This window comes from Protobothrops mucrosquamatus, unplaced genomic scaffold (assembly GCF_001527695.2).
Source record: "Protobothrops mucrosquamatus isolate PMUCROS unplaced genomic scaffold, P.Mucros_1.0 scaffold_19, whole genome shotgun sequence".
NCBI classification, from domain to species: Eukaryota; Metazoa; Chordata; class Lepidosauria; order Squamata; family Viperidae; genus Protobothrops; species Protobothrops mucrosquamatus.
Genome location: NW_015386095.1, coordinates 1,460,255 through 1,480,105, shown reverse-complemented (window position 1 = coordinate 1,480,105; position 19,851 = coordinate 1,460,255). Strand labels below are relative to the sequence as shown.

Below are 19,851 nucleotides of genomic sequence, written 5' to 3'. Positions count from 1 at the left end.
TCTTCCTCCTTCCCTCCCTCTTTCCCATTGTCCCTTCCTTCTTTCCTTCCTTTTCTTCACCTCCTTTAGTCTCTTCCTCCTTCCCTCCCTCTCTCCCATTGTCCCTTTCTTCCTTCTTTCCTTCCTTTCCTTCATCTTTCTTAGTCTCTTCTTCCTTCCCTCCCTCTCCTTGTCCCTTCCTTCCTTCCTTCCTTCCCTTTGTCCCTTCCTTCCTTCCCTCCCTTCCATTGTTCCTTCCTTCCCTCTCTCATTGTCCCTTACTTCCCTCCCTCTTCGTCCCTTCCTTCCTCCCCCCCTCCATGCCAAGGAAGGGACAAGGGGAGGGGGACAGGCTGCCAGCGTGGCCGGTGGCTTTGCTGCCGGTGGCCATGGCAACATGCCAAACCTGCCTGTGCACAGACAGACGCAGAGGAGAGCTCCGCCCAGCTCACTTGCTCAGCTTCGCCAGACTACAGCTTCGCCGGGCTACAGCTGATTTGCGCTTCTGCTAAATTAGCAAGCAGCATGTTTTCTAGCAAAGTTCGAGCAAGTTTGCTGGGCAGGAGCCAAGGAGAGCTGCTACAGCTGATCTGCTTCTGGGCTGCTCTGCAGAAGCGCGGATCAGCTGTAGAGGCTCGCCCCGATCCTGGACAAGAGGGAAGGAAAGAAGGACGGAAGGGACAAGGGGAAAGAGGGAGGGAAGGAGGGAGAAAGAGGGAGGCGAAGGAAAGAAAGGAAGGAAGGAAGGAAGGAAGGAAGGGACAAGGGGAGAGAGGGAGGGAAGGAGGGACAAAGAGGGAGGTGAAGGAAAGGAAGGAAGGAAGGAAGGGACAATGGGAGAGGGAGGGAAGGAGGAAGAGACCAAGAGGGAGGGAAGGAAAGGAAGTTCCAGCCAGCAGAGGCTTGACAGTCCGGTTCCGAGGAACAGAAGAGTGCAAAGCCAAGGAGAAGAAGGTGGCGGTTTCCTCCCAAAGGGGGCTCCTTTTCTCCACCCCTTCCCTGGGTTTGTGTGGAATTTCTTGTCACCAACGCTGACAGGTGCTCCTTCGAGCCCGCCGCGAGCTTTCTCGCCCCTTTGCTTCTCTCCCCCCCCCCCACTTTCGTGAGGATTGTGTTGCCCTCGGGAAGCTGATCGTGCTTTGAAGCTTAGGAGAGGAGGAGTCCCTTCCTCCTTCCCTCCCTCTCTCCCTGTCAAGCCCCGGCGGGCTTGACATGAATGGGCGGGGTGGCAAAGGAGATCGGCGGCCGTCGCCAGACCTCCCGGCTGACAAGCGCAAGTTCAGGGGTCTCCAGCTGACGGGTGCAGGAGTTGGGTGCTGCGGCGGCCTCCCCTTCGCTGACCTGCGTGCATGAGAAGAAGTCAATCCGGTTGCTGCACAATGAGTTTCTGGGGAGGGCGGGGCCTTGCTCTGCGCCTGCGCTCTTCATGCGCCCCCTGCAGGGCACATTTGGTAGAGTTCATGCAGACTGCCGCCAAGTAGTATATTTTACACAAACGAGGTGGAACGGAGGGGGGTAGGGAGGCACCGCCGCGGGTGGGGGGAGGAGAGAAGGCGGTTGACAAGCCCTGCCTAAGACCATCGAAAATATGTGTTTTCCGATGGTATTAGGTGACCCCTGTGAAAGGCTCGTGCGACCCCCCCAAAGGGTCGCGACCCACAGGTTGAGAACCACTGCTTTAGAACTTCATTAGAACAGAGACTATCTGTGACCATGCTGAATTTTTGTAAATCTCTTGAAATCTCAATTTGGGGCCTGGGGCACCAAGTATGTGTGAGAGTCTGTCTCTTGGCTTTATTGATGAGTATTTTCTTAATGTTTGCCTGTTATGTGTTTTTATTTGTATATTATGTGTATTTTAACGACTGCTTCATTCAACAACTGAGATTCTGGTCCAAATTGTAGTATTTAAGTGAGGATGTCCTATATATGTGGTGGCGAACCTATGGCACGGTGCCATGCAGAGCCCTCTATGTGGGCACACGCATCGTCGCCCCAGTCCTAGGCCTTCAGCTGAGTTTTATAAAACCTTTTCACTTTAGTCCTCCGCCGCCGTGTGGAAAAAAAAGGTTCAATCAATCAATCAATTTCAGCTTCTTGCGGGGAAAAAAAAAGATCTTGCAAAGTTGGAATTGATTGATTGAACTTTTTAGTGCCACCCAGTCTGCCGTTACCACCGCAGCCACACCCACCCAATGGGCCACACCCACCCAATGGACCATGCCCACCCAATGAGCCATGCCCACCCGGCACCCGATGATACATAAGTGGATTTTGGGTTTCAGTTTGGGCACACGGTCTCTAAAAGGTTCGCCATCACTGTCCTATATGTTTTTACACTAACACTTTTCAGTTGAAATGAGAATGAAACACTGAACTGATATAAGACTGGTCACAATTCACACACATGCACACACAATATTTATATCTATATCTCAGTATGAGAATTTCTACTTACTTGAATTCTTCTTGTTTCTGTTTTTTGTAGTCTTGCCTATATTTTGTGAAGGCATCAAATAAATGATATATAATTTCTGCACTAAAGATTCTAACCCCTAAACTATCAGCCATTTCCTGGGCTTCTCGTTCAATCCTCACATCAAATGCCAAGATCACTGCGTACCTTGAAAATAATAATGATAATATTAGGTAGTTGTATATCACACCTATTTAGAAATGTTACAAACATTTTGAAATACTTACTGTGGATCATGCTCCAGCATGACTGATGCCTTCATAACATCCTTTTTATGCACAGGTCCTATATTAATACCAGCATACTGTCAGGAGACAAGGAAAAAAACAACTTGTCTTAATATAAATTCTGCAAGTATTACATAACAAAATAATGACAATAAAATAGAATCTTGAGTACTTACTGGCACTTCTGAAGTTTTTAGAAATTCAAGTAATGCTTCTAAAGATCCCAAGGTAGATGCCTGGACATAGACACCTTTTTCTTCTAACTTTATGGCATTCAGTGTCTGCTTCAGTTCATGTATTAATTCATCCTTAAAATAAAAAATGAAGCATTTTAGAAAACCTGCTTTTGCTTGCCCAAAACCGGAAGTAGCATTATATACATGCACAATACATATATCAGAGGTAGAGCTTTATATTTAGGAACATGCCACTGGAAGCTCAAACTACGGTTTAGATTGCCATAGCATACAGCTCTACCACACAAGAGAGCAAAAACTGCTTGTGGCCAACCAATGTCCCATTTATAGCCTGATAGTGATGCGTTTGTGGAAGGTTGGTGAATTTTAAAGAAAAAAATAGTAACTGTTTTAAGCCTTCCAGGAGCTAATTTTACTGGTTAAAATTCCCAAACTCTTTTTATTTCAGCATAAGAACTTTTAAAAATGAAGAATGTTACATTTCAGTTTGGCTGATTTCTATCTTCTCAAAACACAAGATTAATTCACAAATATTTAAATTAGTATTAGATTTTATCCCATCTTTTTTTTTAAAAAAAAAATAATAAATCACAAGTAAATCTCTTATTTCTCCAGGGCACAATGAAAAGTTCAGTTCTGTGGTAATCAGTGCTAAAAGATTCCCCCCCCCAATTCCCCATTAAATGTTCCAGACTCTAAAATGTCAGCAATTATTTTAATTCAATCCTAATTTTACAGATTTCTAGATGGTGCAGAATTGTCCATTTTTTTTCAGCTAACATTTAATTGAAACCTATTAGCTTATTCAGATCGCACAGCTATATACCTATAAGGCCTTACTTCAATTTACTTCTCAATGATTTGCTATATGAGAACAATCGTTGATTTTAATTACATCTCACATTTAAAAATTTTAAAAAGCCAACAGCTGAAAAATGTTACTTTGCTTCAGTTTCTTTATGTTTTGGAACATAGGGAGAAAGTTTTCAACCTGGGCATAAAAATATATTCTGAAAAGTTCCTCATCGTTGGAATTTCAAACAACGTATTCCTAATTGTTCTACTTCAGCACAATTGAGTCATTCATACTGAGATTTTCTGGCTGCTGAAACTCAATTAAGATTTTGATGGGGATCATCTATGCCTTACTTTAAGAACTGGAATTTCATCATCTTTATAGGCTACAAGCAGGGGCAACCCAGCCAGTGTTTTCTCCAGGTCCTTGCCAAGAATCTTTACTCCTTGTGCAGCAATAACTTCTTTGTGTTTTTCATATTGATTCTACACAAACAGAAAGATGAATTGAAAGTACATAATTATTTTTCTAGTTCTCCAATTTATTATCTTTGTTTTAATTATATTAAGAACTCTCAAGCACCATCAAGAACCCCAATCATTTAACTCTATTCAGTCATTTGACAAGATGACAGATATACTATATTTATTTAATGTGAATCCTACAATTAAATGAAATTGGAAGGAATTAATATGACAGTTGCTCAATGGCATTATCAGAAATGACAATTTCCATAATAAGGCACTTCTTGAACAAAAATAACCATTAAACGTTGCGGGTTTTAGACTGAATACTTTCACGAGAAGTGCTCTTATATCCAAATTCTAAGATAATACAATATAAAGGCTCTTAGGTTAGATTCTACTGCATAGTAGCATATTAAGTTATAATGTTGCTCTATCAGGACATAATAGAAGCATTAATTTACCTATAGAAAAAAGTTCTTAAATTGATTAAATGTTATGACAATAAATATCGTTCAATTAAACATTAACTTTAGAATATCCCTGCCAGTAGATCTTTAAATTATAGCAAAACAGAAGCAGAAAAAAATGAGAAATAAATGACATACAACAGCTTCAACATTTCATAATATCAGACAATATGACAAAACTACTTGGAATCTCCATTTGCTGACAATATCCTTTAAGAATCTGAATCTGTTATTTTTTGCTAATAGAAATTCAATGGTAAAGAGCATAGGTAGGATTAAATACTTTCACCCAGTATGATTGGACACAAAAACATTTCCCTAGCACTGCTCCCTTTCACAAATAGCACATTTCTTGCAAAAGGTCATTAGTGCAAAAATAAGATTAATTATCTGGGGGAAAGGAAGGGTATTTACACATCATTAATTAATTTCAGGAATATTTTTCATATGCTGCTTCCTTACCTTCACTCGTAATTCTTTCATGGGCGGTGGGAGCAAAAGGCCTCTTATTTGTGTTACTATGGGACCTTCTACTCCAGGGACAATAATGGTATCACCTTCCTTCAGCCTTCCATTAATCAAAATGACATCTATTGTCGTACCCATTCCAGGAAGTGCTTTGACCTAAAAGACACAGGATTATATGTCTTAAATGATCTGCCACAATCCAGTTTGTTATCTAAGCAGCATATCAAAAGATTTGCTAGGTAAACATTACCTCCATAACCTGTGCTCTCAGCTCTTCACAGTGTGCCAGTCTCTTATTTAACATGGTTTGTGTCAATTCAACAAGAAGAGCAATTAAACTTCCCATACCATCTCCTGTATGAGCAGAAGTAGGAATCAGAGAAACAAATGTGCGGGGATCCTTATTTTCATAGTACAAGGCAGCATTCAAGCCCTAAAACAAGAAGCAGAGCATCACTAAAGCAAAAGACTGGGAGTGACTTTATTCTGCCTAGTCAAAACAGAAACTAAACAGGATGAAAAAACGGAATGCATTATCTAATAGCCAATGCTCTCATATTCAAGTTATTCATCAGAAAAACAGTCTTCTATTTCAGTGCTAAAAATGTCTGATGACTCTTGACTCATTCTGCAAAAGATCTCATAGTGGGGCAGACTATAGAGGACCCAGATGATTTTGCAGATTAAGTCTAAGCCTTGTAAGACTTTCACAGCAAAGTAGCACCTTGAATTTGATTAAGACAATTACTGTTAATCAGTACAGATATTTTATCACAGAGATAATGTGACACTTTAAGAAGTGCTGCTTCTTAGGGTGATTTATACTGTCATACTGTATTCCAGACCTGCTCTAATTTCTGTATCATCTTCAAGGGTTGCCCCTTGAGAAGCTGTTGTCCAAGTTACCAAGGCATATGACAGCAATATTAATAAGACTGCAGGAAAATTATAATCAGAGTACTGATTACAATAAGTATCAAATCTATATAAGATTTTTCCCAACAGCTTGATACAATTAAATAACAGACAAGATGGAACTTTAAATTTAAACCTAAAATAAATGTAGACCTTATATAAACAATACTTTTCACAGTACAACAATATCTCCCTTTTGTTCTCCTCAGAAATATTACAGTCAATAGTACAAAAGTTTTGACAAATCCAGTATTACTTCACCATGTCTCTTCCCAGCAGAGATCATTCACTGGACAAGTAAGGATGTCTCCCTATGAAATTCAGGTCTGAAAGCTGGATTGGAAAGGATCTTGATAATTGAGCCACAGTGCCACTGTCTGCATCAACTTTGTTAAATCATTATGAGGTACCAATCTATAATTGTAAAATTGTTGTCTAAGCCTGACTTCTTAGATACAGCCAATCAAAACTGGACAGTTCCTATGTATACCATATCTGTTCTCAATTTTCTTCTATCAAACATTTGATTGTAAATTTGTTTGATCATGGATGGTTAATGTGCTTGGGCTAGTTTTATCTATAGGAATTACAAGGCACAAAGCATACTCAAGATGATTAACAATTTTTTTAACCAAATTGATACTCACCTGCTGGGCAAATTCTACTATGACAGCCTTAGCACGCTCCTCAAATTCATCCTTGGTGTTTTTTTTCTGTTTCTTCAAAGTGATAGCTACATCTGTATCTGGACTCTTTTTCCAGTCATACAATCTATCAATCTGAAGAAGACAGAATTCCCCACTATTTAATATTGTATTATTCAGGCAGAACTATGTAGTAAATACTCTTTGTATGTATGGAAATAAGCAAGCAAATAAGCTATAATCAACATGTTCGTACTTTGGATCTTCATTTAAACACATTCTCTTACATCGTATAGTCCCCTATTCGTTCACTGAAATAAGTTGATTTTTCCAAACAACTGAATGCTAATGTGGAACAACTGAATGCTAAAGTCCTTCTTGCAGGAGAAATTTGAAGACTGTTTCTACACCAGAGCTTCAAATACAGCTATTGGCCCCTTGAGCAAATGGTCCTTAAGAACCAATCATTGAAACATTTAATTCTACTGAATTAAATACAGTTACATCTACATAAATTGCCATTGTTTTCATTCTCAAACATACAGGACTAGAAGTCCTGAAATGATGTGGGTATAAAGGGAGAGTACAAAAGCATTCTTAAGCTTATATTCATTTTAGTACAATCCAGTATTAATCTTTCATATGCAGATGGCTACAGTATGAATTCAGTTGTGTCTGCTCTTCCAAAAGGGACAAAATATTTATAGGTATGTTCACCTAATTTATTAAATGCTAATAAATTATTTTATTTTCAGATAAATATAAGTATAGTAAAGCCTTGATTTGATTAAGCTTCTATGCATGAGGGAAGAGTACAACCTGGATTGACCACCTCCTAATCTAATACTTCAACCACTGCAGCTATTTTGATATGTAAAGCATTGATTATGGATGTGTGAAGCACAACAAAGGAGATAATTGCTACCATATTCTGCTTATAAACTTCTCAAGAAAATCTAGCTATGCTGTGACAGGAAAAAAACATTGAGCTATATAGGCATTTAAATACAAAAGGACTTTTCTTAAAAAAAATCATAAGAAAACAGCTGGTTTCCTACACTGTGCTAAATTATGCTTTAACAGTTATTAAAAGGTCACACATCCATAATCAATGTTTTACAGATTACAAAATAGCTCAGTGCATGCAACATACAAAACCAAAATAAAATACATCATAGAATACAAACCCATTCAACGAAAAGTGACTTTACCTTGTTAAGTGCAACTACAAAGGGACATTTTTTGGATTTCAGCAAGTTTATAGATTCAATTGTCTGAGGTTCCAAACCATGCATGATGTCTACTACAAGAATTGCAATATCACATAGTGAGCTTCCACGATTTCTAAGATTGCTGCAATTCAAAAGAATATTGTCAACATATATAACAGAAAAAACCATGACCTGTGGTTTACCAAAGAATAAATAATGTTTATTCTTAAAACAAATTATATTAAGTAGAAAGATTAGGATATTGATTAGTCTACATGTAATACAGATACGAGACAGCACACCACTTAAAATATATGATTAATTTCTGCTTCTGCAACTGTTTTTAACATTATATATTACAAAATGCAACCCCAAAATGATATAAATAATCAACTGTTACCTAAAAGACTCGTGTCCTGGAGTATCAATGATAAGCATTCCTGGAATCTTGACTGTCTCTCTGTCAAACTATTATTGCAAAGTATTAATTAACTGATATTTAGGCAAACCAATTTTTTATAACAGTTTCATACTAGACCACATTTATTACAAATGTTCAATCCCAATCCCATTTGAAGGTACATTAATATTTTAACTATTAATATACAGGTTAACAATTGAGTAACTTTCCATTATTAGATTATGATAATTGAGATAATTTTAAGATCATAAGTTAAGGTGCTTTTATTGCTAAGTGCAGCAACCAAATTATTGTGAGCTCCATCTTTGTTGACATTTGCAAAATTACAAATGAATAATACAATAGACATAAAAACCTCCATAAGGTAAGTAATTCAATTCTATGTATATCAAGTTAACAGTATTATGTGAAAGGCACCTAAGGGGCTGAAAGGCTCCTACTTACAGTTTTCACCATCTTTGCTTGTTCATTAATGGCTTCAAGGGGAACATTAGTTGCCCCAATCTGCTGAGTGATGCCACCTGCCTCACTGTCTTGCACATGAGTATGACGAAGCTGTATGAAATATACCAGAATTATTATTATTATATAATATTAAACAGTTCCCAACTACTACAAGTGTTCAGTTTAAGTAAAAGCCAACAGTTTGCAAGCTAGTGCTATATCTGGACTTACCTTATCGAGGATTTTTGTTTTTCCTGTATCTACATGTCCCAGCACACAGATAACAGGTGCTCGTAGTTTCTCAATGTTTACATTTTTATTATTTTCAATTCGACGTTTCTAAAATTAAAATCTGAGAGTAAGTTTCACCCATTAATAAAGAACAAAGTGAAATGCAAATAAGTCAGATTTGAGGATTCAAATATTTTCAAGACCAATGCAATATTTCCTGTTTTTTAGCTTTCTTTTTAAAATAAACCTCAAGAGTTATATGCTAGTTGACATCATAAACAGATGTTTATATTTAGTTACATACTAAAATTCTGTATCAAAAGGCAATAATTCTGGCTGAAATGCAGAGCCTTCTCCAGTTCGTGGGGAAAAGGCAAAAAATGCTGTTTGAGAAAATGTTTATCTACCTCAATTCGATGTTTAGCTTTGTCATATGAACGTTCTTCTTTAGTGCGATCATCATCCGATTCATACTCTGAATCTGAACTTATTTCTTTATTTAGCTTTTTTTCTACAGATTGTTTTGCAGCAACTTGTGGGTCTGATTCCTTTTCATCTGAAGTTTTATCTTCTTCGCTTCCTTCACTTTCTCCTTCTTCAGACTCATCACTCTCTTCCATATCCTCATCTTCATCGTCATCCTCATCCTCATCTTCATTTTGTTCTTTGACTTCAATATGGACAGTTTTTCTCTCTGATGAAGAAATACAAAAGTTACTTAATATGACCTAGAACTAAGAAGAAATTTCCTGACAGAACAATTAATCAGTGGAACAACCTGCCTCCAGAAGTTATGAATGCTCCAACGCTGGAAATTTTTAAGAAACCATTTGTCTGAAATGGCATAGGGTTTCCTGCCTGAGCAGGGGGTTGGACTAGAAGATCTCCAAGGTCCCTTCCAATTCTGTTATTCTGATTCTAATTTGGCTCATCCAACTCTGCCTTGCCCAGATATTTATAGGTAATGTTGCATATCACTGAGAATTCTTTTGAGGTTTGCAACATATACAATATGTAATAAATAGATACACTGCAGACTCATTTCCCCTGACCTGCCACATATAAAAAGTCAAGAGACTGTTTATTCTTTTCTTGGTTACGTTCCCACTACAGAAGATCTTGTTGATAACAGAAATGTGGCCCTTCTCTCAATGTTATCACTAGACCACCCAGTTGGACAGCTAGGTAATTTTTACAAATTACTAAAGTGCTAAATATTAACAGAAAAACAAGCAACACATAAACAGTTTGAAATACCATTTTAATCATGTTTACACTGCTTGCTCACTTTCCCTTGCTAGAAAAACAACCAAGTCTTTAATGAAAACAAACACATTCTCACATTCCTTGTAATATTCCGTTCCTTTTTCGAAAATTTACCTTTTTCTCTTTCTTCATCACTGGCCATAGCTTCCCAGTCATCTAATCCTGCATCTTCAGGTTCTTCCTCTTTTTCTTCTGAAACTAAACAATGATAGATTTTCTATGCAACAAAGTTTACTTCATAGCTTACTGGGCATTAAACTAATTTCTTACTGGCTGAATGTAAACATTTGAACATTTTTCATAAAGATCACACACAGATTAACTTAAGGAAATTACATGAGGTACCAAAAAGAGCTGATTATGATATAGATAATGAAAGACTGAATGCCCAATTTAGAACTGACCTGGTTCATCTTGAAGATTAATCTCCTCTTTTTCTGGTACAACTGTTTCTGCAGTTTCTTCCACTGGGGATGCCAATTCTGTAATTTCTAAAAACGCAATTTAAAATTATTAGTTATGACTATTTTAAATTCATGTCATTGTTCAAGAACAAAGCTCCTATAGCCATACTTACATTACATTCTTCAATTAACCTAAAAAACAATATTTATGCTTCTAGGCTATCCAATAACCACAGCCTCTAAGGCAGTGTTTCTCAACCTTGACAATTTTAAGGCATGTGGACTTCAACTCCCAGAATTCCACAGCCAGCATTGCTGGCTGTGGAATTCTGGGAGTTGAAGTCCACATGCCTTAAAATTGTCAAGGTTGAGAAACACTGCTCTAAGGGAAGTCCATTTGACAGAGGACTCACTATTTAATGCAGACTTCCCTACACTGTAGGCACAGTAAATTATAATGCATGTGGTCTCTGCAGTAATGATATATTCATTTGATTAATTAATTTATGCATTAATGGCTGGCGCAGGATGTAAGAATGAAAATAAATTTAAAATACCTGTAGATACGTAAAAGTTTTAATAACCCAAATAACATAGAAATAGCATCCTAACTATTAAGAATATAAATCGTGTCAATTCGCTATAAATCAGAAACATTATTCTACACAAAATTGATCAGCCTTTTTTAAAAGGCAGACAACTTTTCCATGCTTTTGTGGCATGGCTCTAAATTATATTCATTATCCTGTGAAATTCCAATTTATTCTGATACAAGCACATAGTAAACAAAAAACTTTTAACTCTTACAGATCATGACATATATTTTACTTTTCAATTTATCTAATATGAAAGCAGAGAAGGAATGAACCGTCACTTTGTACAAACCTATATGGAATATCTCAGATTCTTGCATTAATATTTTAAAAGTCAGTCAAGAATTTATAGAATCATAGAATGATAGGAGTGGGGTAGGTGGAAGAGACCTTAGTGATTATCTGGTTCAATCCCCCACCTGGTGCAGGAATTCACCAGCAGGACCTCTCTGGTATTTAAGAACTTTGTGCAAAAGAGATTCTCCCGATGGACCTGTCACTGGACAGCACAGCCCACTAAAGACTATCCTTTGCTCTATAGCAGTGTTTCTCAACCTTGACAATTTTAAGGCATGTGGACTTCAACTCCCAGAATTCCACAGCCAGCAATGCTGGCTGTGGAATTCTGGGAGTTGAAGTCCACATGCCTTAAAATTGTCAAGGTTGAGAAACACTGCTCTATAGAGATGTATCAAAGGAGATACTTGGAAGCACAGAAAGTAGTGACTGAAATGATTTAATCTTTTCTTCTTGATTTTTAACTTTTTTCTGTGTTTACAGTTATTCATAAATAAAATTATCACCTTCTTTGTTTTCTTGCTGCTGTTGCTTTTTTTTCTTTTTGTCTTCATATATGGGTCTTTTTTTTGGTACTGAATCTTTGGATGGCACCTCCACACCTGCACATTAAACAAAAAAAATGACAAGGGACTGAATTTTGAAATTAACAAGATAGGATAAAATTTGAGGACAAACATCTTGACCCAAATACAGTATGTCTAGACTGAGACTTAGGACTTTTATTATGGATCAGTTAATCTGCTAGTGTTTTGATTTTACACTAGTATTTCTATTATTGAATAATAAATATTATTAGTATTTAGAGCCTACATTCAGTGGAAAAATACAGAAAGCAGCAGTTAATAACAATAATTTCTAATCTGTATGTTAAATGAAGTAGAGCTGAAAAAAAGATGACCTGAATGGCAACAAAAAACTACACATAAAAATGCAGAGCTCATTTGTACTTTGGCTTACTAAAATAAAATAAGATTGTTTAAACATGATAGCAGACACTCATTTACAATTGTACAACTTGATCTTAAGCAGATTTTGTCAATAATAAATTTTCACTTAATTCATTGGAGGCCATTCTGAATTAAGAGTATAGAATTGCAGTATTTTGAGTTAATACTTTACACAATACCAATAAGAATTGCAAGAATTACAGCATTTCCATTAAAATGACCCTGTGCTATCCTAACAACCATATTCTAATGAAACATGTATAATATTTTACCCTGTACAGGATGAAAATTAGAAAATTAATATAAAGAGCAATCCTTACCCTGTGCTTGTAGCAACTTAAGAGTGACCTCTGCCCTGGCTTTGGATTCTCTTTGAGATTTGGTTAGAAGCTTTCCTTCCTTCTTCAAACGTTCTTTCCTCTCCTTTTCTTTTTGTTTTTTCCTTTCCTTTTTCTCTTGTTCCAAGCGTTCCTACAAAAATCAACTTTTAGCCACTTTATGACTTCCAGTCAGTGGTGAGATTCAGCCAGTTCACACCACTTCGGCAGAACCGGTAGCTAATTTTTTGTTGCCAAAGCCCAGAATGGACTTCCGGAAGCGGCATCCACACAAAGAACCGGTTGTTCACATATTTGAATCCCACCATTGCTTCCAGTGCACATGGTTGGAACTTGGCATGATAAGGTTGCAATGCTGCACACATTCAGTGGGGAGTCTCATTTAGATTTCACTCTGAGTAAATGAATGCAGCATTGCATTACAAATATACTACATGTAATTCAATAACAAATACAAATCAAGATTAATTATACCAATAGCTTATTGATTTTCAATACAGAAAAAAAAATTACATGGCAAAGGATTCTGAGCAGTGGCGGGATTCAACCGGTTCGCCCCACTTCGGCAGAACCGGTAGCTAATTTTTTGTTGCCCAGGCCCAGAATGAACGTCCGGCAGTGGCATCCACACAGAGAACCGGTTGTTCACATATTTGAATCCCACCACTGATTCTGAGTATCTTTGCCTTTCAAAGCCAAAAATGTAGAGACAAGCCCGTCTTCTCAATCTATAGGAAAAGATGTAATACCTCTTCTTTACGTTTGGCTTCTAGCTCTTCAAGTTGTCTGATACGCTCCTCCTCTTCCCTCTTTGCCCTTTCCTCCTCTTCTTTCAGTTTAGCCAAGGCTTCTTGCATTGCTTTAACTGTGGCCTTACTGGGGCCTTTTTTTTTCTCTTTCTCCTTTTCATCTTTCTCTCCTTTCTTTTTCTTTTTATCTTTATCCTTTTTCTTTTTCTCACCTTCATTATCATTAACTAAAAAAGGAAAGTTAATTGCTGAAGCACAAGACATAATTCTGTATAAGAACTTAAAAAGTAACAAAAGTTAGGCACGCTTAAATACTTGGTATTTAATAAATTGAATTGAATAAACTATCAACATGAATGATAACTGGGCAGCGTTCAATTAATTTTAACCACAGAATAGGTTTAAAGAAAAATATAACTGATGAGTCAAGAATGAGTCCAAACTATAATTAGTGCCATTCATTAGGTTACACACTGAAACCTGCAAAATTCTAATAGCCAAAAAATAACTATAAATCATCTTCTTCCTAAATATGTCTTTCACAAGTAAAGCCAATTTCTCAATGTACATATAAAATCAGAGTGGTATCATTTGCTGATAGCCAAATGTGAAAAGATTTGAGAATAGTTCTATAAAGACCGATGAATGGTATACGTTAACATTTCTTGGCACATTACAAGACTAGAGAAAAACACTTTTAATAGTCTGCTCTGGGACACTTTTTTCACTCCTTATTTTTTTGAGAAACCAAGTATAAAATTAAAAAAAAATCTGCTTCTCACATATTTCCCAAATGTTACTAACCTTCTGCTACTTCTGGAGTCTCTCCCTTTTCCACAGTGGCAGATGCCGACAGCTGATCTGATGCAGTTCCTTTGTCAGTCCTCTTCGGCTTTACCTGTTCTTTATTAGCTTCCAAGTCTTCTTTTTCCTTCTGTTTTCTTAGTTTGGCCTTCTCCTCTTCCCGTTTTTTCTTTTCTCGTTCTTTTTTTTCTGCCTTCTTCTGAGCCACAGTTTTGATTTTAAATGAAGAGTTATCCATGTCATCTCCGCTTTCAGTCTCAGCCACTAGTTTTGCCTTCTGATTTTTCTTCTGCCCCTTTTTTGCCTGTGAGCCTTCATCCAATTCATCTTCACTCTCATCAGAGGATACATATTGTGCCTGCTCTCTGCTCTTCTTTACAATGCCAGCTTCATCTTCTTCAGAAAATTCGTACTTATTACCTGATTTCTGAACTTTTCCTTTCTTTTTTTTCAAATCAAAATCATCATCCTCACTCCCGGAGAGTAGTTCTTTCTTGGGTTTGAGGGACTTTTTAGATTTTTTTTCTTTGTCCTCCATTTCTTCACTGCCATCTTCCTCCTCTAAGCTAGCCGTTTTATTCTTGCCCTTCTTCTTTTTATCTTGTTTTGACAGGCTAAATTCTTCATTGTCATTCTCTACCTAATAATTTTTTTTAAATAAATCAGAAATTGAAAATAACAATAGAAACCTGTACATTTGGTTTGCAATCAGTACATTCTATGACTATTGACCATAAATAAACAAAAACACCTCTCAGAAATATATCTCCCACTTATTTGGTTGGGAGTGGTGGGAAAAGAAATCTGAACAAATGCTTCAGATGGTACATATAATAAAATCTTGTTCAAAAAGTGTAAAGACGTTGTACAATAAATTGTGCTTTTTGCTGAAGATTTTGCATATGTAAGTTTTTCTGCATGTGGCAAAGGAACCATCAAGCACAGCACTACATATGTGAACTTTTTTCTGTCTGGACTGTATTCAATTGCTCCTGAAAGCACATTTCTTTGGAATATAATTTCATAAGTCTTAAATTAATAAGATTATTAGACTGCTCTTCCTTTTCCTGGTACTGTTGTCTTGTACAATGTGATAAAAATTCTGTTTCAATAATACACCTGATTAAGTTCATATTGTGAGAAGGGAAGGAACGTAGTTGCAGAGAGAGGGGAGGAAGGAGGGCTAAATTGAACCCAAGACCATCATCAGCAGAACCAGGCAGTGGGCTAGGAGGGGTGGGGCAGAACAACCTTAGCAGTGGTCTGCAAAGGGAATGAGGGCAAGCAGGCACACACTTTGTAGAGCCAGACCCAAGATCAGCAAACACAATAGGGCTTAGGAGTGGTATAAGGAAGGTATCTGTAGAAAGGATATGGGGAGAGATCAGCAAAGCATGAATTAAGTCCATGAGTTAAATAGGGGCGGGAAGAAGAGTTGCAGAATTGGGTCTAAAGCCAATGGCAGCAGCATTAAAGACAGGATGGCCTGTGGACAGGATGGAACACATCAGGCAGGAAGACACTTGAGACAGTTGCCCTATGAGGGAAGCAGGGAGTACACAGATTACATGGCTGGAAAGACATAAGTAAGAATGTGACAGTGTTGGCCTCTAGGCAAATAGCAGCAGGATCTGGAAATAGTCTCAGGAATCTTTGGACAGGATGGTGGGCAGCTGGGCAGCAATAGTCTGAGGCAAGTATTATAGAAGAGAGCACTGACACCTGACGCTTGTAAAAACCCTTACATTTGCAACTCTTCCAACAAAGCTGGACTGTTGTCAGAACTTGGACCAAACTGACTGGTTAAGCCAGCAGCTAAGCTGTTGTCTTCCCCTTTGTCTGACTGCCAGATTTCTCCTAGTAATTATCTGGAAGACAACAGCTACCTGGATAGGCTTTCAATGGTTGGCAAGAAATAGCAATTGCCTGATAAGGTGAATAGCAGCATAGAACTCTGTTTTGCAATATCACTCTATGGCATCTTCCTGCTATACCACTTTCCACCCTTCTCACAGATTCCATTAATTAAATTGAGTTCTGTCACCACTGCTAGCCTTGGGAACAACTCTGCAGAGCACCCACTTGTCTCCTATCAGTCCCACAACCTGTGCAGCCCCAAGCCCCCTCAGAAAAGAGTTGCCCAGTCAACTTAGTGCACCTTTCTTGACAGGAGCCTTCTTCCTGGTCCTTTTTTTACTTGGCATATGTCCCCTGGCTCGAGCCCCTCAAACCAACAACCTGTTCCTCAGGGCATTTCTTTGCTCCTTCCAGCAGCTGTAGCCCATCTCTGGGGGTCTTTCAGGGGAGTCAGCAGGACATGGATGAGGATCTGGGTAGGTTTTTTTTTCCCCAGCCCTGCATTCCTGAGGCATGATTGGGTACAATTGATAAGCATGAGTATAGACAAGAGCTACCATAAAAAAATTAAATGGCAAGACAGGGGATGAAGCTGAGCTCCCTCCTTCAGGGTGCCATATTTGCACCAGCCAGGCAATGCATACCCAGACCTACTTCTCAGGAACAGAACACCTAAAGCTCCATACACGACTACTGTGCTCCCTGGCAAGCTGGGACTGGTACCAAATTCTGACAGGGCTCTAATTTTACAGGCATAAAGGGGATAAAGAATGGAATAAGGATGCCATTTAATCTAAACAGATAATTGCCATACTCAGTAATCTTAAGAAAGGTTTCATTAGCACCTTCATTCATCATTTATTCACTGGAAATCAAGGCAACACAAAGTTTCAGAGCTTTGTGGGAAGCAAAGTAAATGCAGATGAATCATTATGCTTCAAAGATCAATAGCCAAATACCCCATTTCCTAATACTGTTAGACTAAAATATAATTTTGGTTACTCTATAAATATATCAGACTTTACACCAAAGTTGATTTTGATATGTAAAGGAAATTGAGATTTAGGTTGTATTCTGATACTTTTGTGTATCTGGTTATATGGACTGTAAGCAAACTTTCCCATTGGTGAATATAAATATCTGTGCTTTGGATATAAATGAAATATATGGACATTCCTTAAGCATTAAGACTAATTGGATTGAGATAAAATATAAATTAATCTTGGACATATTTAAAACATCTTATTCTTATTCAGTCATATTGCTTGCATCACTTCTATAAGGTATTAAGATTTTCACTGTGTATACTGCATTACCTTTTGGGTTTAATTTCCTGTATTATCATATGATTTTCTTCTCTACTTAAAATGGGATAATTCAATGTAGAAATCCATTTTGTGTATACAGGATATGTCAGAGAAAGTTTAAAGCTTTTTTTTTTTACAATGGAAGTGTTAAAAAAAAGCCCTTTTGAGTAATCTGGTCAAATGTTTTGGAGATGTTCTGCTCACAAGATAACTTTCCACACCACTTTCCAGGCAAGTGGATAAATTTCAGTGTTAAATTATTATACATAGTGTGTTTTCAGATGAATTAATCTGATAGAAAAGACATACAGTATTTTAAAGCTTTGAGCACCAGTTTTGCAGTATTTTTACCTTTGCTACAACTGGTTCTTTTTCAACTCTCCCACCTTGTGTTTCTAGAGACAGCTCTTCCAATTCTTTCAAGATATCATCTTCACTGCAATAAGAATGACATTATTTAGATCCTGTTTATACACTAAGAAAACAGAAGTCAATCATTGGATAAGTCTGATAACAGAATAAGAGAATAAAAGAGTTGAAAGGGACCTTGGTGGTCCTTTAGTCCAACCCCCTACTCAAGCAAATAACCCATTTCAGATAAATAGTGTTTAAAGTAGGGTTGTTTAGCAGTCTAAATCATAACATTCTTTCTATTTCATCTTCTTGAAACTGCCCAAAACATTGTAAGGGAAAGAGAGATACAGGAGAGGGTGAATTCCACAGTATATACCCTGCCATATTTTATTTTCCAAGCTAAAAAGTATCATATAAACACATAGCAAGTTAATGTATCTATGAGATTGGCAGTCTCATGTTCCTTCATCTGGAAAACTACTTAAGAAGAAATTTAGAGCAGTGCGCCAGTTCTCATATAATAGTTGGACAGTGAAACTAAAGGGAAAATGATAGTTTGATGGGCAATAGCACACAGATGAATAGGGAAGACAAGACATTTTGTATTGACTGAACAACTCAATAGGATGCTACCAAAACATTTCTGCAAAATGTTGCCATTGCTGAAAGTGTCAGTGAAACTACAAAGATGAAAAACTAAATTTGGTGTCTATCATCCTTATCACAATTCTCTTTGTTATCATTAAATGCACTTGTACAAGCTTTGACTCCAAATATAGCTTTTTAGCTCCCATCTCCATAACATGCTACAAGGATATTCACAAAGTTTGCTTCCATGCATCTAACCTAAATTATATCAGAACTATGAAAGATAAGTTTTGTACTTACTCATAATCTTGTTTTTTCTTTTCTTTTTTTTTCTTGCCTTTAGATTTTTGAGGCTCTTGTTCCTTGGCAGCACCTGCACCCTCTATTTCAGCAGCAAGGGCATCAAGATCAAGATCATCCTTGGCACTAGAACAGCCCCGCAAAAAAAGAAAAAAATTCAAAGTCTAACGAAATGTGAAATGTATCAGATAAAGAAGTTCAAATTTGTACTTTCCAATACTAGCATTTTAAAGAAAACTTGTGCTTCACTCTGAGAAAGTCTTGTTTTAATAATTATTTCAGCATTTTACTTCTATTCAAGAGGCCCAAATCTAGCAGACTTTGGCTGGATACACAAATAATAATAATAATAATAATAATAATAATAATAATAATAATAATAATAATAATAATAATAATAATAATAATTATTATTATTATTATTATTATTATTATTTTATTTTATTTTTCCCTGGATATCTGGTGAAAAATGGGTTACAGGACTCAGGACTGTTAGCTGAGCAACCAGGGCCAGCAGCTGCAGAACTACTGGAAGAAAAGGTGTTTACCCGTCGCAAATACACAGTGATTGAAAACAAAGAAATAATGATCTGTTACTACAGATCAAGTCCAACAAGAAGAGGATATCTAAAACGAATGCACCAGTTCTGGAAAGAACAACATCCAGAATCAGAAATAACAGAACAAGAGACTAGCATATCAACACTGATTTATAATACGAAATAAAGTATTCACAGAAATAGAACTGGACGAACTGCAAAGGTTTACCTAGGGCAAAGAAATCAAAGCCTTGCCAGAAGTAATTCAGAATGTAGAGGCAAACCAGAGGGAGTTGGCAGTGAAGGAATCCAGCAGAGATATACAACTGTTCTCATTTGGAAACCAGGCACCTCTTCCTCAGAAAGAACAAAACCCTCTAACTAAAGAAATAAAAGAATTGAAACAAAGAATAACTGAGCATCTAGAACAGCACAAAAACAACAGAATAAGGCTGCCTGCATTGAAGCTTGTTCCAAAGAAACAGCTAGCACAAGCATTAAAAGATGCAAATACTGCAATATCAAGTATAAGCACCAATTCACTGCAAGAAACAAACCAACT

The 19,851-nt window shown here is 37.2% G+C and overlaps 1 protein-coding gene across 1 annotated transcript in view; it reads right to left on the bottom strand.

Moving 5' to 3' along the window:
• EIF5B (eukaryotic translation initiation factor 5B) overlaps positions 1 to 19,851 on the bottom strand; it is a 36,423-nt gene that overhangs the window by 5,821 nt on the left and 10,751 nt on the right. The window contains exons 2-21 of the mRNA XM_015831491.1: positions 18,751 to 18,876; positions 17,860 to 17,944; positions 14,345 to 14,984; positions 13,541 to 13,767; positions 12,774 to 12,924; positions 12,010 to 12,105; positions 10,614 to 10,700; positions 10,324 to 10,407; positions 9,351 to 9,637; positions 8,944 to 9,051; positions 8,713 to 8,823; positions 8,248 to 8,315; positions 7,848 to 7,989; positions 6,640 to 6,771; positions 5,328 to 5,510; positions 5,072 to 5,233; positions 4,029 to 4,160; positions 2,859 to 2,990; positions 2,683 to 2,759; positions 2,438 to 2,602 (exon numbers count right to left, since the gene is read on the bottom strand). Coding sequence (XP_015686977.1) covers positions 2,438 to 2,602; positions 2,683 to 2,759; positions 2,859 to 2,990; positions 4,029 to 4,160; positions 5,072 to 5,233; positions 5,328 to 5,510; positions 6,640 to 6,771; positions 7,848 to 7,989; positions 8,248 to 8,315; positions 8,713 to 8,823; positions 8,944 to 9,051; positions 9,351 to 9,637; positions 10,324 to 10,407; positions 10,614 to 10,700; positions 12,010 to 12,105; positions 12,774 to 12,924; positions 13,541 to 13,767; positions 14,345 to 14,984; positions 17,860 to 17,944; positions 18,751 to 18,876 — 3,195 coding nt within the window. The remainder of the gene's footprint in view (positions 1 to 2,437; positions 2,603 to 2,682; positions 2,760 to 2,858; positions 2,991 to 4,028; positions 4,161 to 5,071; positions 5,234 to 5,327; positions 5,511 to 6,639; positions 6,772 to 7,847; positions 7,990 to 8,247; positions 8,316 to 8,712; positions 8,824 to 8,943; positions 9,052 to 9,350; positions 9,638 to 10,323; positions 10,408 to 10,613; positions 10,701 to 12,009; positions 12,106 to 12,773; positions 12,925 to 13,540; positions 13,768 to 14,344; positions 14,985 to 17,859; positions 17,945 to 18,750; positions 18,877 to 19,851) is intronic.